Source organism: Pagrus major, chromosome 20, assembly GCF_040436345.1.
Source record: "Pagrus major chromosome 20, Pma_NU_1.0".
Taxonomy (NCBI): Eukaryota; Metazoa; Chordata; class Actinopteri; order Spariformes; family Sparidae; genus Pagrus; species Pagrus major.
The window spans coordinates 27,418,924-27,441,443 of record NC_133234.1 but is presented as its reverse complement, the minus strand read 5'-3'; the positions used below and the strand labels follow the sequence as shown (position 1 = coordinate 27,441,443).

Below are 22,520 nucleotides of genomic sequence, written 5' to 3'. Positions count from 1 at the left end.
TGCTGTCATTGACTTGGTTGTAAATATTAAAGCTAACGGTGCACAATCAGTGTGCATTCAACTAGTCATGCTCATTGAAGAGACCAAATTATGCACATGAAAAAGACCAAACTACTTTATTAGGCAATTTAATATGAGACGCCACAGCACTGTGTGTTATTGCCATAGCAACCATGATGCAATAAGATGCAGCGGCCGGCAGCTCCTCCAACTTATGCTACAACTTATGCGGCGTCTTTCAACCATCCAACCTGACTGTTTGGACCGCCACCAGGGAGGAAGAGTCAGAATGAGATCCAGCTGATCCAGCTGGGTTCAAGGCTGCTCCTGACTAATGTCTGCTCACAGGACAAGAAATGGACCAAATGGGACCAAACGTGAAATCAGAGAGACAGGCTGAAGTTACAAACTTACCTTCATTGTCAGATTTCTGTTGAAGTGAGCCGATGAATCTCTTGATGTCGGTGAGTCCGGATGCTCCGATGTCTCTCTTGTATTTATATCCCAACGATTACAGAAAAACTGAACTTCAGCTGTTTCACAAGAATAAAAATAATTTGCTCAACACGAGGAAACATCCTGTCGTCCTTGAGTCTGTTTGCCTTCTGATTACACAACGTTTGTTGTTCCACCACGTTGTTTAGACTCACTCTCATTACTTTATTAATGTACTTTTACTACATGAAGCTGACAGTACTGCAGTACTTTTACTACACGAAGCTGACAGTACTGCAGTACTTTTACTGCACGAAGCTGACAGTACGGCAGTACTTTAACTACATGAAGCTGACAGTACTGCAGTACTTTTACTACATGAAGCTGACAGTACTGCAGTACTTTTACTACACGAAGCTGACAGTACTGCAGTACTTTTACTACACGAAGCTGACAGTACTGCAGTACTTTTACTGCACGAAGCTGACAGTACGGCAGTACTTTAACTACATGAAGCTGACAGTACTGCAGTACTTTTACTACACGAAGCTGACAGTACTGCAGTACTTTTACTACATGAAGCTGACAGTACTGCAGTACTTTTACTACACGAAGCTGACAGTACTGCAGTACTTTTACTACACGAAGCTGACAGTACTGCAGTACTTTTACTACATGAAGCTGACAGTACTGCAGTACTTTTACTACACGAAGCTGACAGTACTGCAGTACTTTTACTACACGAAGCTGACAGTACTGCAGTACTTTTACTACACGAAGCTGACAGTACTGCAGTACTTTTACTACATGAAGCTGACAGTACGGCAGTACTTTAACTACATGAAGCTGACAGTACTGCAGTACTTTTACTACATGAAGCTGTCAGTACTGCAGTACTTTTACTACACGAAGCTGACAGTACTGCAGTACTTTTACTACATGAAGCTGTCAGTACGGCAGTACTTTAACTACATGAAGCTGACAGTACTGCAGTACTTTTACTACATGAAGCTGACAGTACTGCAGTACTTTTATACATTAGGACTTTGAAAGACTAACTTTAACGTGTACTTGTACACTGTTGTAGTACTGGTTCTCAGGTGAGCCTTGTCTTCAGACAGAATGTTCTCCCACCGCCCACGAACAGAGCAGCTGGTCAGCACTGGAGCCAGGAGGAGGAGGAGGAGGAGGACTGACAGCAGCTGGACAGAGGACATGTTGTCATGTTGTTTATTGAAACACTGTGTACAGTTGGATCATGTGTGACTTTGCAGCCAGAGCAGGGAGACCATGTCCTTGTCAATTTAACCTGAGTTAGTTTCTCTGTCAGGTGCAAGTAGAACTCTCTGTTTTAAAGATTCAGGATTTTGTGTTCCCTGTTGAAAATTTGGGGCCAGTAATGACTGAAATGTGTTTGCAAAATGAGGATTTACCAACTGGAAAGTGTCTTAGAGAAGGACAGATGAGTGACTAAGATTTTACCTTCCATTGTAAAAAATGGAAGAGGGGAGAATTGATGAAACGGAGAACGTACTTCAAGCAGCATCAACGCCAATAAATCAGCTAATACAGTGAAAGCTAAGCTGATAGACCAGGAGGGTTGTGCGGGGAGGGATAACTTAAGGATCTATGGAATACCTGAAGGTAAAGAAGGCAGCGACATGGTTGGTTTCGTGGATAAACTGCTGCAAAATGCACTCGACCTTCCTGCTGACAGAGAGCTGGGAATTGACCGAGCTCACGTGACCAGTCACAGAAGCACAATGACCCACGAGCAAAGCCCCGGTCCATCATAGTCAAGTTTGGAAGCTACCGCACAAAAGAAGAGATTCTTCGGAGTGCACGGCAGAAAAAACAAATCTTCTGCAATGACACTCGCTTCTACGTTGACCATGATTTTCCTCTCGAGGTGCTAAAGAAACGCAGCGAATACACCGAAGCCAAGAAAGTGTTGAGAGAAAAATGAGACACAAAGTTTGAGAAGAACACTGTGGAGACTGAACACAAGTATCCTGAATAACCCACAATTTAAAACTCAAGTGAGAAATGAAATAAAAATGTGTCTAAAGGACAATGATACTAGAGAGGTAGACTCAGCTATAGTCTGGGACACCCTAAAAGCAGTAATCAGGGGGAAAATTATATCTTTCTATGCCCAAGAAAAGAAACGAAAACAAACAAGACTAAAAGACCTCAACAAAGAATAGAAAGATCTCGAGGCACAACACAAAAGAGAAGAAAAAACAACCATAATGATGAAAATAAAGAAAATTTGAAATTATTTGAACATATACTCTCAGGAAATTGAAAAAAAGATGATATTTACAAAGCAAAAATACTATGAATCGGGTTCAAAATCAACAAAACTTCTGGCGAGAAAGCTCAAAAAGCAACAAGCTGATAACACCTTATATAAAATAAGGGATCCGGATTCTAAGACGATAAAACATAAACAAGAAGAAACACAAAAAATGAGTCTCTACATACACAGCCACGACTAGAGGACAAACAACAGATTGCTAAATGAGTTGATCCTGTGTTGCCTTAAATTACCCGGGTTGTCAGAGGCACGATATCAAATACTCACAGCCGCAATTACTGAAGCAGAGCTAAGCAGTGCCATCACCAGACTTAAAGCTAATAAATCACCTGGCCCGGACGGCTGCCCTCAGACTGGTATAGGGCTTTCCGGTCAGAATTAATGCCTAGTCTTCTTCGAGCTTGTAATACAATGTTAACAGACACAAAAATGCCTCCTTCATGGAATGATGCGGTAAGTTCAGTTATTCACAAAGAAGGAAAAGATAAACTACAATGCGGATCATACAGACCTATTTCAGTGTTAAATGTAGACTATAAATTATACACAGCTATCCTTGCCAAAGGACTAGAAAACATTGTAGCACAGCTTTCACACAATGACCAGACAGGATTCATCTCACAAAGACAAACCCACGATAACATCAGACGGTCTCTGCACGTACTAAACCATATTCAACAAAACAAGCCAGTGAGTTTAGATGCTGAGAAGGCTTTTGACTCAGTGAGCAGGCCTTTCCTATATGAAGCCCTTGAAAGATTCAGCTTTCATAAAAGCTTCACAAAGGCCATCCGTACCTTATATAGTAAACCAACAGCTCAGGTTAAAATAAACGGGCACCTTTCAGACAGAATCACCTCAGAGTGTGGATCGAGACAAGGATGCCCACTTTCAGCATTACTGTTCGCACTGTACAGAGCCTCTTGCACATTACATAAGGCAGACAGAAAGCATTAAAGGAATCCGCATTAACGAAGACGACCACAAGGTGGCGCTGTATGCAGACGACATTTTGGTTTATTTAAATAACCCTTCTGAATCCTTCTCTAAGCTTATGAAACTTCCTGACACATTTGGTAAATATGCAGGGTATAAACTAAATATACAAAAAACACAAATCATGTCATTTAATTATGTACCTTCAAAACACCTTAGAGAGAAATTTAAATTAAAGTGGGATCAAAACTCATTGAAATATCCAGGGATAAACCTTCCAAAACTCATCTCGACACTGGCTGAGACAAATTATAACCCCCTGCTAACGAAAATCAAAGATGACATACATAGATGGAACTGTGTTTCCTTCCTTGGCCTCAGTCACAGAACTGATTGTGTAGTTCAAGCCCTTCCTGTAGAAGTCCCCTCAAAACATTTATCTGAATTGAAACAAATAATCTCTAGATTTATTTGGCAAGGAAAAAAACCTAGGATTAAATGCAAAACCCTACAACTCTCAAAAGAGGAAGGAGGAATGGCTCTACCCAATTTAAAAGCTTATTATTCTGCAGCCCAAATTAAACCCTTAATTAACATACAGTATGTACCTGCACATTCCAGGCTGGGTGGAAAGACATTGAACTTTCCAATATGAATGATCCACCAATTCATGCAGTACTACCCCACAAAAACCTGGCAGGATTCATAAAAAATGTAAAGAATCCACTCCTCAAAGCTACACTAAACATCTGGGATACTATTAGGGATGAGTATAAACTAGAAGATAAACTACAAATAATCCAATGGTGCACTTATGATCCTATGTTCAAGCCAAACAAAATGGACTATAGATTTAAATCCTGGATTACAAGAGGAATAACATTTTACTCCCTAACAGAAAAAGAATAACTGAAAGACTTTGAATACCTGAGGGAAAAATATCATCTTGAAAAAAATATTCTTATAAATACCTCCAGATACGCAATCACTATTCATATAATATTACTTCAAGTTGGCTTGATATGTGTAGACTCCAGTGGAAATGTACTAATTCTAATACCTGGCAGGAATTCGGATGGAAATGTTTTCCTCATATCACCAAGGCAGACGGCACATTTTTCTGGAGGGAACTCTGGGTGCTGGAGAAAGTGTGGTTCTCAAGACGCCGATCACTGGCAGATATTCTGGGACTGTTCAGTGATAAAACCCTTTTGGGTGGAGTTTCACAGCGCACTCAAAAACATACTTAACACTGACCTGCCCTTGGAATTTACTGTATTATTCCGAGGAAATGTTGACCTTCTGACAAGGTGCGCCGATAAATATATGTATGGTATTTTGGTATCAGCCTGCAAAAAAGCTATAACCAGGCGCTGGTTACTTCCTGAACCACCCACAATACAGGAATGGATTGATATAGTGAATAGCATTTATGTCATGGAAAGGATTACTTTCTCCCTCCACCTGCAGAAATAAGTGTTCACTACATTCTGGACTAAATGGATTAAATATGTAAAACCTTTACAGCCAGATTTTGTGGAGGTATGAAAGTTATCGTTATGCTGCTTGTATCTAACAAACGGTATTTGTTTTAGCTTCTCATAAATCTCCCCTTGTCTACCCTTTTATTTTTTTTATGCACAGCTTTCCTCTCCCAACTTGTAAATAGTTTTTGTATAAAGAAAATATGTGGACTGCAGAAGAGTTGACTTTGTATGCATATTTGACTTTTTATATGAACTGCTGTCCCAAAACACAAAACAGAAAGATTAAAGTTGAAGTTTTAAACTTACGTTCATTGTCAGATTTCTGTCGAAGTCAGTTGATAAACATCTTGATTTTAATGTGTCTGGATGTCTCTGATAATAAATTACTGAACAGCTGCTGTTTCACAACAAAAATAATATTTACTGAAGCATATGTCCTAGAGTCTGTGTTTGCCTTTGGATTACACAACTTTGTTGGCACTCGCATGTGGCACGGTGTCTTATCACACACGCATCACGCATCATGCATCAGCTCTGGCATCAGCAATTTATTTCAATGTTTCCCAAACAGTCATAAATTTGTGGTGGTGTGCCATAATATATCAACACACACATATTATACATATATATACACACACACACACACACACACACATCTCGGCCTGCTTGTTCTTTCAAACATCTTTTGTTTTCATCATGTTCACTTTCAGCTGTTTCAGAACTCATGTTTAGTTACTGCTGCTGAAAACAACGTTTCCTTTGATGCTGTTTCATGATAAAATCTTTTAAATGGCTAAATAACAGGGAACTTTTATTGCGAAGAAGTTAAAGGAAACAATGTAATTGAATTGGTGGAGCCACTTTGTCAGCGGTGATTCTTCAATAGTACTTCGGGGATTGAGACAAGCACGCCATCAGTTTAAGACGCACATTCAAGCAGGCAGCCCAGTTGCGGTGAAAATGCAAATCAGTCAAACCAAGTAGAGCCAGGCCGGCAGATGTGATGGAAAAATGCCATCTGTGAACCCGACATACAGACTCAAAACAAGCAACTATACATTATAAAACAGGAGCAGAAGCAGCAACTGTGTCCAGAGTCCCTCAAACTAACTGATATTCATTCAAAATGTAACATGTCCAAACTTTTGCCCACAGAATCAATAAACAGGAGTGTAAAGATTCACCGATGTGACTGGCAAATGGTTTTTAAACATTAAAGATGCGTGTACGTCGATGTGCGGGCCATGAATCAATCTGAATGTACTGTGAGCCAGACGATGGCCCGATCTTCAAGTTAATGATCGGTGAACTGAAGCTGAGCTGTTAATTCTGCACAGCGTCTCAAAATCTTGTTTAAGGTTAAAAGTCAAAGCCAGACTGTTGTTACTTTCACGAGAGTTATGTTAACCACCACATCGGGCTATTAGAGCCATGCTTGGGAGGCTTCGGCTGCAGTACTGTTTTTTTTAATAAAACTGTCCCAGGGATGTCTGCTTTGCCACCAACAACTTGTACTTGTGCTAACTGCTGTCAAGCCAAAGCACGAGGTGTAAATTGAGTATGCATCTTTTGCATCTTGTGCTGTGCACAGGGCCCGTGTCCATACAGGTTTTATTTCAGGCAGCACCAGAGTTGCACCATCAGGAGAGGCAGACAAATGTTTGGCCCCGATGGCCAAATTTTGCAATGACAACTATAAACCTTGTTAAACCTCCCATAAAGACACTGTAGACCACTGCTTCCTCAAAATCACCGCTTTATCTGTTGATGATCACTGGCCTTAGAATAAAAGTTATTAAGTGTTAATATGTCTGTTTCTGCCCCTGAAGAAGATGCAGCTGTAGTTTGTCACTGTGACCACTAGAGGGCAGTGATTCCTGATCATTTGTTTGTGAACAGGAAGGACAGAGAGAATCCAGACAGAAAGACACAGGAGACAAAGTGAAGACCAGGGATCACACCAGCTTTGTGCTCTGCTTCTCATTTACTGTCAGTGTACAGCAGATAATGATTCACATCAGGGTTTCAAACCTCCACCAGACGTTGTGTTGAAACTAGTGTGTCCGACTTTAAAGCTGAGTGTGTGTTTGGTTGCAGGCAGCGGACTGAAGGGAACATCTGAATCACTAGAGATCAACTGCTGATATTCTGCTGTACGATGGTCCTGGAGATCTACTGCACAGGACGGATCTTCATGCTGATGCTCTTCAGGGAGTAGTCGTAGCCCTTCCACTGGACCCACTCCACTCCAACAGCACGGAGAGTACCATCAGCCCCCCAACGATAAACCCCGTTGGGATTTGTGTTGTGACAATCGTTGTACCAGAACGCTCCCAGGTGTAATCTGGCACAGTTCAGGACGGAGGAGTCCTGGTCTTTTTCGAAGGTGGAGAACTTTTGTCCAGTGTGATGAATCAGGGCGTCTCCTACAGAAACACAACAAATGTACAACCAACTGAATCTCAGATCTTAATTCAGTAGATGTGTAGCGGGCAGGGCTTTATGTCTAGAGTATATGGTTATGATGATATGAGATAACAGTCACATTTTGGTTGTGGTGATGTCATAATTGTTGTCTTTTCCTGGTTTTAAAGGCTCGTTACAGTAAAGTGACATCATTTTCTGCTGTTCTACTTGTTCTAATAATTGTCTTACCCACTGATGATTATTCATCAAAAAGCTCAGTGTGTTAGTATTTTGTCACGCTGATCTAATGTTTTTCATTTGATCACATAAACATTCAGCAACAACTATTTAAACACACACATGTTGTAAATGATCCTCAGGGTTTCTTTGATGTTCAGGACAGTTTCAGATGTTGGAGAGTTCACATACAAACAATCACTAAAACAACTCCAAAAGTATTTAGAGTCCAGCTGTAGGATTTTACATGGTCCAATTAAATTAAATTAAAAGTTTTTACATGATTATTACCCATCTTTCTACCCAGGTCGTAGTTGACTGGCATAGATAAGCATGTGAGGAAGGTAGATCTTCATTGCAGAGGAGCAGATCCCTTGGGGGACTTGGTCTACAGAGTCTTGTTGGTTACTACTGGGCTGCAAATGCCCATAAAATTATGCTTTGGTTTGCCTCATCTGAGAGCAACTGGTGCCAGATTGAAGCGAGGTCGTGCTCCTCTTCCTCACTCCAGGCCCTGGCTTCTAGTAGCCTCCGTCTCAAATGTCACATCTAATCCCGTAGTAACTGGCACTTTAAAAATCTGGGCACAAATGAGGCATCACTCTGGTTGGCTCACTCTCCCTCTGACAACTCCTATTTGTAATAACCATTTATTCTTGGCTGCTGAAATTGATCCCTGATTTACGTCTTTTGAGAGGAGTGGTCTCTGCCATCTGAGAGAGATGTATATAGGTGGTGTATTTGTTAGCTTTGGACAATTCTGATTAACCTTCACCATGAATAGCTGAAATGTTTTAAGATACTTTCCGCTGCACGACATCGCTCAGACTCAGTTTCTTCTCAGTTCACCTCCAAGTGGCCTGGATGTACTTCTGAGAGCTGAAACTCTGTCTGAAGGCCACATCTCTTACTTTTATAACCTTCCCTCTCCCCCTAATGACTCAGTTGTTAACTAGGGCCAGCTGGGAGAACGAACTGCAGATCACTCTGTCAGATGACTTCCTCCGGCTGCGCTAGACTTAGCCTTATACAATTCAAAGTATTACATAGAATTCACTACGGAGGCTCGCCCATCCATCCGGGCAGATGAGATGAGGGATGCAATGGTTGTTCTCAGACCCCCTGTCACTTAACCCACATATTCTGTTCATGCCTCAATGTCAAAGGATTTTGGGGTTGAAAATCTGTCCGTCTCCTCATATTGCTATTTTTGGTAGATCTCCAGATGAAATCAATCAATCAATAACCTCTCTGATTGCCCGTCGGAAGATTCTGCGTCTATGGAAATCGCCCTCACCACCTCCATTCAAAGCTTGGCTGTCTGACACTAAGTTTCTTTTAAAACTTGGGAAAATAAAGTTCACACTCAGAGGTTCCTCTGAATTATGTTAACCAGCTCTCTCCTGGGGAAGGGTCACTGTAGTGGTCTGTTTAGTACATGTGGGCTTTGAGTACTAACCTCACTGTCTGCCCGCCACACAAACGTATAGCAGATGCATTTGACCTTTGACCCCCCGACTTCTGTTGGTTAATGATTTCCAGCAACCTGGTGCAATGTCCTCGGTGTCAGCAACTATCAACCTCTCTCTTAAATGATTAATCAAACCTTTTTTATTTCATTTTTTGTATTTATTTATTTTTCTTTTAATGTATTTGTTTGTTTTTGTTTGTCCAATTTATTTACATCAGTTTATATCAGTATCAATTGTATCTATATCAGTACACTTGTACTATACCTGCACTATATTATACACAAACTATTGTGTCATCTAGTATCTCATTTTGTACATTTCTGTCATGATGTATATCTGGCTACTCTGGTTTCATGGCGGGTGCTGTGGATTTGGATGAGGAAGATGAGATGGGACTCCGTTATAGGAGCTTTGTTGAGGTTTTTCATTCATTATAAAGATTGGGAAATGAAAACATTTACTGTCTTGTGTTTGGATTATGTGTTGACCACTTTGTTCAATAAAATATATGAAAAAAAAATGGAAATTTAAAAAAGTAAGACACAAAACAACTTCTGCTATGAGTGCCTCACCTGCCCCTCCATCAGTGAATCCAGATACATGCAATCTGTATCCGTAGGACTCTGGGCTGATGGAGAACGAGGAGTAACGAGCGAACACTGTGTTTCCCTCAAAGTCCTCCATGTCGACCAGCAGCTCGTACTTCTTCCTCAGAGTCAGGTGGAAGAGATTCTCAAGACCTGAAACAAACATGAACATATATAAACAGAGTTTCATGAGGTCACATGACTGTTACGTGCGACACCCACCACTGCTGAAGGACGCAAGTCAAAGCAGCCGCCTCTATTGTTTTCAATGCAGAACCCCGACTGATGTTTCTGTGAAATCCTTGATAAATTAAATGACACCTGAACGACGTTATTGTTACTTTCAGACATTAATATGTCACGTTTCAGACGTGCCTGAGTCATATTAATAGTTGTATTTTGAGGAACATTTCAGACGATTAAGTAAGACGATTGGATGCAGAACTACAACAAAAGTATAAAAAGCTAAATACATGAAAGTTGGTTTGTGATGTTGGAGCCGTCTGTGCCCTCTGCTGACCAAAGCCAAGCAAACAGTGGTTTTAGTTTGCTCTGGAGTTTTCATTATGGCCCACTGTCTGTGCTGACAGGCGGTGAAAAGGACTGGAGACAACCCCGACCATTGTTAAAATAATTTTACTGATCTTATAACAGCTACGCAGGTGGCGTGTACTATGCACCCTGTTATGTGTAGCAGCACCATGAACGCCTGTTCCCTGCTTCTTGTGACAGTGGTTATATGGTGGGTGTTGCCCTTTGGTTTGGGTTCATCTCTCACCGAGCCAGTACTCTCCAGCAGCGCTCCCAAAGCCCGTCTTGTATTGATCCCAGCCCCTGTAGAAGTTCACCGAGCCGTCCATCCTCCTCTGGAACACCTGGAGGGACGAACACACAACACACCTGCCAGCTCAGGTTTCCAGACAACATGGTTGTCCCGGTGGTGAGCCTACATTCAGGAATCAGCTGGTTTTGCTGTCAGTTGGAAGGCTGTGTACTGTGTACAGTGCCGTCACTGCCGCTAAACTAGCTGTTTTCCTTCCTCTACACTGTTGTTTCTTCACACTCTGTTCATAATGTTTGCTCATTTTAAACTCATTAAAACTCAGGCTATGAGAAATCAGACAGTTATTAGATGACATGATCCATCCTTGGTAAAATGAACGGGTGACCTTCCACTTGTCTGAATAAGAACTGATAACTGGTGAGAGAGTGAAGATACTCACCGTCCAGCGTCCTTCCTGTGAATCCATGTCACAGTACACCTACACACAAACACATACACTCACTTACAAATCTGATCCATTTGCAGTTATTAAGTATAATAATTGTGAGCTGCAAACAAAACTACTACAGTTGTGTCAGAAGCATCAGTCAGAACATGTTGAAAGCTTTTATGGTCTAAAGGCAGAGCTGCGTCCCAGAGAGGGTGAAGTGTACCTGGACAGCAGACGTGGCTCCGATGGGATAGATGGTGTTCACGCCACTGGGTTGTGTCCTGTCATTATTATGAATATCACTGCAGTCCACTGGTAGGACGAGCTGCTGGCAGCTGGTCAGCACTGGAGCCAGGAGGAGGAGGACTGACAGCAGCTGGACAGAGGACATGTTGTCATGTTGTTTATTGAAACACTGTGTACAGTTTAAAGGCTTTTGTTTCCCCTCTTTAAAAAAATATCAATATTTGCTTAAAAAATTAGGATTTATCAACTGGAAAAGGACAGGAAAGTGACTTTAAGAGATCTTACCCTCCATGCAAAAAGAAAAAAATAAATAAATAAAATCTAGATGTGATAAACTCATATTTATTTAGAACATATGCAGGTTAGCGTTAGGTAGCCAGAGAGGCTAAACACAGACCTACAGAGAAGCGTTCAAAAAAGTTGCTGAACACAGAAATGAGAAGAAAGTTAACTGTAAGAAACTTGAGTCACCAAACAATATTTTAAATAATCATACTGAACCTGTTAACATACTGAAATAACTTAAACATTTAGACAAACAGATTAAAGTTAAAGTTACAAACTTACCTTCATGGTCAGATTTCTGTTGAAGTGAGCTGATCAAAATCCTGATGTCAGAGTGTCTGGATGCGTTAATGTCTCTCTTACGTATAATCCAAAGATCAGCTAATTACTGAACAGCTGCAGTTTCACAACAATAGAAGCATTCGCTGAAAGATAGTTGCCCCGCTATAAAGGTTTGTTTTTCTGAGGAGTGTTTCCTTATTCGAATCAAAGGTCAGACTGAGACTCAATCAACTCTTCATCCAGAAAGTTACATTCTGTTGCTGTAACTATGAACTCAGTAATAAACTTAAACTCCTGACTGAAGTTACACGTCTGACTATGTCTCCAGAATCTGAACATTATGAGCATTATAAAGACGTATGTTATGGCGGTGTACAAATATCAAGCAGAATAAAATGGAAATACCTCAGAACTTATCATCAGCTACATTAAAGGAGCAGTCTGTTGTTTTGGTGCAGAAATGTTAATGAGCAGAGAAAGATCTTCATTGGCTGATTTTTTTTCCGCATAAACAAACTCTCTTTGTTTTCATGAATAAACAAACTGACCTTAAAGGACAACACAATTTATACTGTTTAACTTTGTTTATATGTGGCGGACCCTGCCACATTTCTAGCTTCAGACAGTGTTCTGGGACCTTATTTTCCTCTGAGAACAGTTTGTTTATTCACTTATTGAAAAAGTTTGTAAGTAAGTTTTAGTCCATATAGAACAACTATATGTGTCAAATAGCCACATGCGGTCCACATTCAAACAGCAATAAAATACAAAACACAGATGCTGTAATCGCTCTGATTCTTCCTACCTGTCCTCTCCAGATGCTGCAGAACATTTAGTCTCTTCCGTCACCTTTTCAGCGTTCAGGTGAGCCCGTGGAAAGAAGAGCGCACGCCAGGCGCACCACAACAGTGGAAAGCAAGCGTTTTGCTGCAGACACGTCTCGCTGTGATTGGAGGCCCAGTTAAACAAATCCTGCTACTCCAGTTTGAAACATCTTTAGTTTTTTGGCTGTTGTTTTATCTGTAATTTCTTTAAGAGCAGGAGCTCGACACTCGTCTGTTGCACTGTTAGTTGCTTTAAATAAAACCGGATCAGTGATGTCTGCTTCTCCACCAACATCTCAGACTCGTTATAAGTCACAATATTAGGTTATTTAATATGCTGTTATTGAGTTTATTCATTCGGTGTATTTCCCACTGAACATTTTGGTTTTCTTCTTCACACAATACTGGTATGAAGTACCAAGGAGAGCAGAGCTGTGTGTGTGTACAGTTCAGTCCTACCGGACTTGACGTAGCTGTGAGATGGTGAGTGTTGTTCAGTCCACAGCCTTCATACTGCAGGTATCTGCCTCTGTATCTCTGCGGGCAGGGCTCACCATCCAGTACCAGAAAAGTTCATTTCTGGAGTTATCTCAGGTCTCCAAGATCTCCTCTGAAGTCTCATCGTAAAAATCACCTGTGAATGAGGTCAACATAAAATGACCTTTATGTTAATAGTATACATTTACGTACAACACAGCACTTCACTTCAGTTTCACAGTCTCATCATATCATCACCAACCACAGTAATTAGTTTAGGGCCAATTCTTTTAGTAAAAGCTCAGTTTCCCTTAAGATGCACAAAAGATGCTGCAGGATGATGTATTTGTGTAGCTGACCCTGAAGTCAGCATCCTGTGAGGTCCATGAGTCAAACACAAGGTTCTGATGCGTCCAGGTTCTGTTCACCAGATCATCTCCACAGATGAACTCCACTCTGATGTTTGAAGGTAAATTAAGTGTGTAGCAGTAAAAAGCTAATGCTCGGCTACAAACAGACGACATCACGGTCACATGACTGAAACGTCTCCACCACTGAGCGTCTCACTGCACAATTACTATCCAGGTTTCTATAAACTGATCAATGTACGAGTTGTAAAGTCAGAGTCAGAACAGTGTGTAACTAAAGTGGCCTGTGAAGACGGACTAGTGAGCAGATGAGTCTCCGTGTTCGCTGTGAGGACGTTTAATGTCCCCGACAACCTCTGTAGTCTCATTCAGACACTTGTTAGCAACCGCTAACTGTTTTTAACACATGAAGAGCTTCATAATTAAACTGTGGACATTAATGATGAGTTTATGTGGGAGAACAAAATGTGTAAACACATCTTAAGCTTGTGTTCACCACAAACCCACTCAAACACCCACTGATTTCCAGACAAAAGAACAAGAAGTACAGAAATGCCAACTGATTTCTGAGTGCTGGGACTCACTGGGACTCACTGGGACTCACCGGGACTCACTGGGACTCACTGGGACTCACCGGGACTCACTGGGACTCACTGGGACTCACCGGGACTCACTGGGACTCACTGGGACTCACTCCTACAGCTGGATGACAACATACATTTAGACACTTTAATTCTGCACCTTTTAAATACTCTCAAACTCTTGTAACCTGTAATAATTACAGCGCTAACATCATGTCAGCCAGCAGCCATTAGCAGAAGCAGTGCGAAGAGTGAATCAAAGCTAAATAATTAGCATCTTTATGACTCCAACATGGCAGAAAATGTCTAAAACTCATTGCAGTTACAGTTTTTAAGAAGCTAACACTTTTAGCATAATCAAATGAGTTTTTACATGGCGCTAGTTAGCCTTGCAGCTAGCGGACTTTTGATCGCTAACGTTTTTAGCATAAGTCAAGGGGGTTTAACATAGCGAAAATTAGCATCACGGCTAGCGGACATTTGCTAGCAGTGTAATGCTGCAACATTAGCCTGGAAAATGGCGCCAGTCGTTGAAACGGACGTTGTCCTTGTTTAAACCTCTCTGTGATTTTATATTGTCAACATAAATGACTGAGTAACACTTGACAACTCCACAAAACTTAAATAAATCTCCTCCGTTACTTAATAAAGTTTCTTACCACTTCAATAGATGCAGCTCAGCCCGGCTCTGACCTTTGACCTTCACGTCACAGCGACCGTCAGTCAGTAGAGCTGGGAGGCGGGCGGAAGCTTCTGATTGGCCAAAATGAAAGTAAACTTGAAGTCATTGGCTGTTTGCGATGTTTATCACAGAGCGTCTCTGCCACACTGACAGGCACATTAACATCAAAGGGTTTTAAAGCAGCAAATTCTTTCAAAGTTTGAGGATTCAGGAAACAAATGAAAAGAGAAAGACTTGTTAGCTGATGTATTTAAGTAGATTCCACATTGTTGTAAATAAACTTTAGTGACATATGAGTCCGTGTTGCTGCAGTACTTTATATTTTATTTATTGTGAACATATTTTATAGACTCAGATATCTACAGTTACATTCTTTGAACAAAACAGTCACTGCAGTCACACACAAACAGGAGTGTAGCGTCCACACGTCTCTTTGCGTTAGATGAAGCTGTGCGAGGCGGACATGTTTTGTGCAGCAGTGAAACTGCTGCTGCTGCTGCTGCTGCTGCTGCGGCGAGACACCACAGATGTGTTCACAAACATGAGCTGGTGTGCTGGTGGACTGTGCTGGGAACCAGTTTCAGGAAAATACGGCCCATTAAGAGATTACATGCTTAATGATAGAAAGAGAAAGAAATCACTAGAGATCAACTGCTGATATTCTGCTGTACGATGGTCCTGGAGATCTACTGCACAGGACGGATCTTCATGCTGATGCTCTTCAGGGAGTAGTCGTAGCCCTTCCACTGGTGCCACTCCACTCCAACAGCAAAGAGAGTTTTATCAGCCCCCCAACGATAAACCCCGTTTGGATTTGTGTTGTGACAACTGTTGTACCAGAACGCTCCCAGGTACTGTCTGGCACAGTTGCGGCCCCAGGAGTCCTGGTCTTTGTCGAAGGTGGAGAACAAAACAGTCACTTCAGTCACACACAAACAGGAATGTACCGTCCACACGTCTCTTTGCGTTAGATGACGCTGTGCTGTGCGAGGCGGACATGTTTTGTGCAGCAGTGAAACAGACCTGAGGTCAGTGACTCAGGGCAGGTCATGTTAAAACAACACTCACATGTCCGCATGTGTGTTGAGTGAGTTAATGGTCACCGTCCACACTAAGAAATGAGTCCACAGTCAGTGCAACAGTGAGGCTTCACAGAGTTATTTAACTCTTACAAAGTTTCTTTCTTTGGTACAAAACTCCTTCTTTGTATTTTTATTGTTGCTGAGGGACGAAGTTACTCCTGTTTTCTGTCCAAACTTCACTCGTGTAAAACATTTTGCTCCATTATTTCACATTACTTAGTGACTTACTTATGAGTCATGACCACCGGCAGGGAGGGAATGTTTTCACCAGCGTCTGTTGGTTTGTGATCTGGATTACACAAAAACTACTGAACAGATTTCCTCTGAACTTGGATGGAGGACGTGTCTCAGCCCAGAACAGACCTCATTAACTTTTGATGTGGATCCAGATCCAGTTTTTTCAGTAAGTAATAAATGAATCTACATGGAAAAAACAGCCATATTTATGAAGCTGGTAACTACGAGTGAGAACAATTTGATGTGGATCAAAACAAAAATCCAGATCAAGAGGATTTAATATATTTTATCTGATACTGGATCAGGCTTGATTGAATTAAAGCGGACTGTTGAGCCTTTGCGGAGGTATGCACTCTACTGAGTGCCAATCTAGTTTGGAAATGTAAATGCACTTGTCAGGTCATAAACCTTTAACATAAATCTTTACAAATCCAGACACATGTGGCACGCACACACACACACACACACAGACACACACACACACACACACACACACGCACACACCTGTAGTTAGTGTTTTCATCTTTGTGTTGAATAAAAGACTTTTGAACCTTCATGCTGTCTATTTAATATTGTACAAGAGTGAATGTTGCCGACCTCGACTCTGTCAAGGACTCAAACCCTTCGACCATCACAGCTGTTATGGTCATTTTGATTGTAGTTATTAAGTTAATTATTAATCAGAGTCACAAACAGTTTAGGACCTTTTTATCAGACTGATTTGGTGAATTGGCTCTTTTCCCTTCTTCAAGGGTGGAGCTGATCTAATGTGAGTTGCATCTTATTATTAATCATAATTAATAATTATCCCTGATGATCATTCATTATTATTGATAGCCAAATGTAACCCAAAACTCCCTATTACTGCTGCATGAAGCACAACAAATTCCACCATTTTTGTTATTAGAAAGAATAAAATGGTATTAGAAATTATCATGAAACATTTGTTCAACCAGGAAACTCTCGTTTTCATTCTGTTAACTGATAATAATAATAATAATGATGATAATAATAATGGTAACAACAGTGTAACATGGTGAAACTGGGATGTTTCTGAGATGGTATCACACTGTGAAACTCTCAGCGTTACAACCCCAGTCTGAAAACTGTCTGTGTTGTGGAGCGGTTCCTTACAGAGCTGGGAGGCGTCACGGAGACACAAATAACACATTTGTGAGCACATGAAGACATCAGACCATCAGCTTTCTGCTCAGCTTCTTATTTATTGTCATCATACAGCAGGTTATGATCCACATTAAGGTTTAAACCTCCACCAAATATCAAGATAGTGCAGAGATGAACACACCGTGAGACCACACATTTATCTTTATCCATTAAATGTTTCCGGGCCGGTTTCCTGCTGGCACACATGGAGCAGCAGTCCAGCTGAAGGTTTCCCTGCTGGTGGTCAGTTCAGCAGTTCAGCCTGAAGTCCTGACACGTCGGTAATGTTTATTAATATTTGGGATGTTACATATTTGTGTGCTGAGCCTGATTCAATCAATTGTGTGCTGGTCGCAGGCCTGTAACTATGGAAGCACACGGACTTACACTTTTGGCTGCACCACCAACTCCCTCATAAGCTCCAATGTTCACTTTGAGCCTACATTTCTGAAGGGACGCAGACGGCACCAGTTTTCTAATTCGCTCATTCCCTCACTTTTCACTGTAAAGATATGAAATCTACATCCACGCGTTCAGCAGCTTCTCCCCTCGCTCATGATGAACAGTTTAGGCTGTAGCAGTTACTTGGTGCTGCAGCATTAGTATGGGAATACGCACCACGCTACATTTCTTGAGAACTGTTCTAGTTTGTCGTACACACCTCGGCCTGTCTGCAGCATTCATTCCTGCTGCTGCTGCTGCTGCTGCTGCTGCTGCTGCGAGACACCACAGATGTGTTCACAGACATGAGCTGGTGTGCTGGTGGACTGTGCTGGGAACCAGTTTCAGGAAAATACGGCCCATTAAGAGATTACATGCTTAATGATAGAAAGAGAAAGAAATCACTAGAGATCAACTGCTGATATTCTGCTGTACGATGGTCCTGGAGATCTACTTCACAGGACGGATCTTCATGCTGATGCTCTTCAGGGAGTAGTCGTAGCCCTTCCACTGGTACCACTCCACTCCAACAGCATGGAGAGTTTTATCAGCCCCCCAACGATAAACCCCGTTTGGATTTGTGTAGTGACAACTCTTGTACCAGAACGCTCCCAGGAATGATCTGGCACAGTTCGCGCTCCAGGGGTCCTGGTCTTTGTCGAAGGTGGAGAACTTTTGTCCGTTGTTATAACTCAGGGCGTCTCCTACAGAAACACATACAAGAACCACAGTGTTGGTAAATGTGTATAAACTTTAAACATCAGCGTAACTTTTAAAAACGACATGGATTCATCAGATGGACTGAAGGAACAGTTATGGTCCGGACAGCTGAAGTCCTCCTCATCAGCAGGCCGACTTGGCACCTGCCCACAGTGACAACACTACTGTAGCTGGTGAGCTGACCGTGGTGTCACTGTGCTTCACATATGAACGTTTCACTTTTTGAATTAAATTACAGAATAAAATGAACTTTTCCATGATACTCCAACTTATTGAGATGCAGCTGTATGTGACATGTAGCATGACAGAAACTCCTCATCCGGCCTCATTATTCAGTATGAAGCCAACGTGCTTCTCTGGCTATTCTGACCCACAATCCTCTGCACGGCGGCAGATATACGTCACGGTGTGTCACGTGAAAATAAACCAAGCAGGGAAAAACATCTGACAGCTCACTGACAGATGAAAGCACAGCTGAGTGGCAGTACTACGCTCTTGTACTCCAGGCATCAAGTGCAGCTACAGACACAGCTCATGATGGTGTCACCGGTTGATGAAGGTCATACAGAGGCATCAGTATTAAACTGCTTCATAACCAGTTAAAAGTTCATTTAAATCGGTTGCTAGTTGTTGAGACAGCATCTGTGCACGCTGGCATGGCACTGCTGATCTCTGATCAACAGACTTCAGTTTGCTCTCGATGACAGGTTGATTATCTCAACACCTCCAGATAACACAGCTGAGAGATAATGAGATCAATTAAACCGCTTCGTTACCTCCAGATAACACAATAATTAACTCTAGAGATCACTGCATTAAAAATCATATCAGCGCCTCGAGCTGACAGACTCATTTAATGGCCTTCTCTGGTTTCGTGGCTGGTCTGAGTGTCTGAGGACCAGCTGAGCCTTGGTGGCGTCCTGTACCGAGGTCCTGGCCGTGTACATCGCGTCGTCAATATTTAATCTCATCTGAGCATCGTGGTCAACTCTCTAATGTCGATGGCGTCTGGTGCTGCTTAAAGAATGATACCCAGCCCCGACGTCGACTTACTGACCTGCCCCTCCGTTGATGAATCCAGACACTTTCAGTAAATATCCGTCACATTCTCCTCCAACAGAGAACGAAGTGTAACGAGCAAATGCTGTTTTCCCCTCAAAGTCCTCCATCTGGACCAGGAGCTCAACTTTACGGCCTTTTGTCAGGTGGTGGATGTTGTCAAGACCTGCACACACACACACACACACACACACACACACACACACACACACACACACACAGTATATCAGCACAGTTACAGGTGTGTGGATAATTAAATTACATTTGAATTGAGGAAGAAGTGACTGATCTGAAGACCTCAGCCACAGTCTCATTCCTGGATTTACTCTACAGAGTTTAATGTTTCTACTTTCTCAACAGTGACTTTCACACGGACCACGACGAGGTCCACTTCTATGAAGGTAGATTTGTGTCTTTATTATTCAATCCCAAATGAATAATAAAGACACAAATCTACCTTCATACACTTCAGTGTTGTTGGGGGCGGTTCTGACTTTTTTCTTAGAATTTTCTTTTCTTTTCTTTTCTTGACAGTGGTCCTAATCCTAATTTCATGAGGTCTCACGATGGTGAGTTTGGGTTCATCTCTCACCGAGCCAGTACTCTCCAGCAGCGCTCCCAAAGCCCTTCTTGTATTGATCCCAGCCCCTGTAGAAGTTCACCGAGCCGTCCATCCTCCTCTGGAACACCTGGAGGGACGAACACACAACACACCTGCCAGCTCAGGTTTCCACACAGAGTTTTACTGGTATGTGACTTATTGTGATGGGGGCCTCGTATTGAAACCACTTGGCTCTGACTGGATGAGGTTCAGTTAAATACTCACCGTCCACCCTCCTTTCAAAGAGTCCATGTCACAGTTCACCTACACACAGACACAGTCACTCATTAGTAAAAGTCACAGCTGTTTAAACTGTATACATGAGTCTGTGTGCGCCATGAGGGGCTGATGTCATAAAAATCACTTGATAATTACTGAAAGGACGAGATTAGGATCAAATACAACAGAAAGTATCAGGTAATACATGTTATGATCCTCTGATCTGACTCAGCGTCCATCTCAAAAGGAAAACACCTTCTGGTGTGATTAAATGTAGCCTGCGACCCAGAGAGGATGAAGAGTACCTGGACAGCAGAACTGGGTCCGGCAGGATAGATGGTGTACACACCACTGGGTTGTTTCTTGTCCACATGGATGACACTGCAGTCCCTCGGCTGCTTTTTAATGCAGCTGGTGAGCACTGGAGCCAGGAGGAGGACGACGACTGAGAGCAGCTGAACAGAGGAGATGTTGTCATTTGGACGAGGTTTGACTCTCACACACTGATTCAGCAGTTTGGCTTCTAGTTTCAGGGCGGTGTGGTCAAAGTCAGATATCACGAGCCTCTTCACAGTTTGATAGAATCACTTCTGTCAAATATCAGTTCACAGACTCACCTTCATCGTCAGTTTTTGCTGGAAGTAACAAACTGCTGATGTGGATCTGTCTGAGGCTCTGAAGACACAATAAGAATTAAATCAGAGAACAGATTGCGTGACTGTAGAAAGGCTTTGTCTGCGTCACTCCCCATGAAAATACAGTAAGCTCAGCACAGCGGGGAGTGGGGAGTGACGGTCGGCGCTTCCCCACAAAACTGCATCAAAAGTCAGCTGGAGCAACGTTCACCATCACCGTAGATTTATGCATGAAAATAATCAAAATCTGCAACGTGACCAAAAGTTTACAACCTTCAGCTCAACTTTTTGCTAATTCGGTCGTTTTGGGTCGAAGGAAGAATCCCAAAAAGACAATAAGTTAATTTGTCTCCTGGTCGGATGCTCACCTGTCTGAACTCACCTGCAGGTTGAACTGAAGAGGCTTCACCTTCAGAGGAAACAGAGACAAACTGCTGCTTCTCCTTCAGTCTGTCACAGCCTCACGACTTCACGTCTTATATCTACAGAAGGCACTGTGGCGTGACAACAGGCGGATCTTTGAAAACACACATTCAATAAATACACAATTACAAGGAACTCTGCAGGTCTGTATCAAGTTCAAAACAAATATAGTAATGTCAACACAGCCAGATATTTGTGTGGCTTTTTGTTTTCTGTACCTTTATAAGATGGTGACAGCTGGAGATTATGATGGGAGAGAGAGAGCGACGACACGCAGCAGAGGGGGATATTTATATTATATTATATATATTATAACTACTGTTCCCGTTCGTCTTCAGACGGACCTCATTGTCTTTTGTAACATGAATCTGGGTTTCTTTGTCTACCTGTGTATGTGATGTTTAAAATGATCAGTCATTTCATCTAATAACTGCTCAGTTTTCCCTGCTAATAATCTATAAAATACATGAAAAGAAACGTTAACTGATGGAACAAATGAGCTTTTTATTAAAGTCACAATCATCACATTCTACAAAAGATAAACACCGTCACTTTTACACCACAGTTAGCGTGTGAATGCAGGTTTTTGAAACAGGTAAACCTACTAAAAACAGGCGACTGATTCTTCTCACATTGCCGAGAGATGAGTTTGCATTTCTGTGTTTTTTTCCTTGTGTGTCACATTTGTCTTCTAGAAAAAAGGTGTGTTTAATGTCCGAGGAAACGGTTCAGGTGTTGGAGGGAAAAGATGAACACGAAGGAAATGATACTGTGTAATGAAACTGACACTTTGTGTCGTCCTTGTGCCAATATTTGATGTTCTGTAAGTGGCATCATCACCAGGAACTGAATCCGTGATCGGATCACGGATTCAGTTAACCGTGATCGGATCACGGATTCAGTTCCTGGTGATGATGCCACTCTCCCATGGAATACGATACGAAACAGGCAGCATCCTGCTGAACGATGGCCCGCTTGACTCCAGGCAGAACATCAAATATTGACACAAGGACGTCCTTCGTGTTCATCTTTCACTCCAACACCTGAACCGTATCACGTACTGCAGCTGCCCTCACAAAGTACACACTGTTCCCTGCAGT

At 42.0% G+C, this 22,520-nt stretch overlaps 3 protein-coding genes and 1 long non-coding RNA gene across 7 annotated transcripts in view; all 4 read right to left on the bottom strand.

Moving 5' to 3' along the window:
- The window catches only part of LOC141015334 (microfibril-associated glycoprotein 4-like), a 10,877-nt gene extending 5,330 nt beyond the window's left edge, over nt 1–5,547 (bottom strand). Inside the window, exons 1-3 of one of the 2 annotated variants that reach the window (XM_073489350.1) lie at nt 5,485–5,547; nt 1,495–1,637; nt 415–533 (exon numbers count right to left, since the gene is read on the bottom strand). In XM_073489350.1, the coding sequence (XP_073345451.1) occupies nt 415–420 (6 nt within the window). In that variant the 5' untranslated portion in view covers nt 421–533; nt 1,495–1,637; nt 5,485–5,547. Of the gene's footprint in view, nt 1–414; nt 534–1,494; nt 1,638–4,751; nt 4,801–5,484 lie in introns of those variants that run through there. The other variant, XM_073489349.1, reaches the window with a different exon arrangement.
- Nucleotides 5,548–7,143: 1,596 nt separating this feature from the next.
- On the bottom strand, nt 7,144–10,792 carry LOC141016115 (microfibril-associated glycoprotein 4-like). The gene is made up of 3 exons (XM_073490380.1): nt 10,659–10,792; nt 9,866–10,033; nt 7,144–7,604 (listed from the first exon to the last, which is right to left on the bottom strand). Exons 1-3 carry the CDS (start codon nt 10,738–10,740, stop codon nt 7,351–7,353), a joined length of 504 nt encoding a protein of 167 aa, XP_073346481.1. The 5' UTR covers nt 10,741–10,792; the 3' UTR covers nt 7,144–7,350.
- Nucleotides 10,793–11,100: 308 nt separating this feature from the next.
- On the bottom strand, nt 11,101–14,863 carry LOC141016116 (uncharacterized). Of its 2 annotated transcripts, XR_012180579.1 has the most exons (5): nt 14,817–14,863; nt 12,713–13,365; nt 11,908–12,021; nt 11,318–11,470; nt 11,101–11,142 (listed from the first exon to the last, which is right to left on the bottom strand). It is a non-coding gene; the product is annotated as an uncharacterized lncRNA (long non-coding RNA). The 2 variants fall into 2 exon arrangements; XR_012180578.1 differs by lacking the exons at nt 12,713–13,365; nt 14,817–14,863 and having other exon boundaries at nt 11,908–12,672.
- A 3,125-nt stretch (nt 14,864–17,988) lies between these two features.
- LOC141016007 (microfibril-associated glycoprotein 4-like) lies at nt 17,989–21,449 on the bottom strand. 2 transcript variants are annotated; one of them, XM_073490240.1, is made up of 7 exons: nt 21,366–21,449; nt 20,980–21,037; nt 20,668–20,817; nt 20,369–20,407; nt 20,135–20,231; nt 19,541–19,708; nt 17,989–18,467 (listed from the first exon to the last, which is right to left on the bottom strand). In XM_073490240.1, the coding sequence occupies exons 2-7, from the start codon at nt 20,983–20,985 to the stop codon at nt 18,214–18,216; spliced, it is 714 nt and encodes a 237-aa protein (XP_073346341.1). In that variant the 5' UTR covers nt 20,986–21,037; nt 21,366–21,449; the 3' UTR covers nt 17,989–18,213. The 2 variants fall into 2 exon arrangements, with proteins under 2 accessions (XP_073346341.1, XP_073346340.1); XM_073490239.1 differs by having other exon boundaries at nt 21,380–21,446.
- Between the last annotated feature and the right edge of the window lie 1,071 nt (nt 21,450–22,520).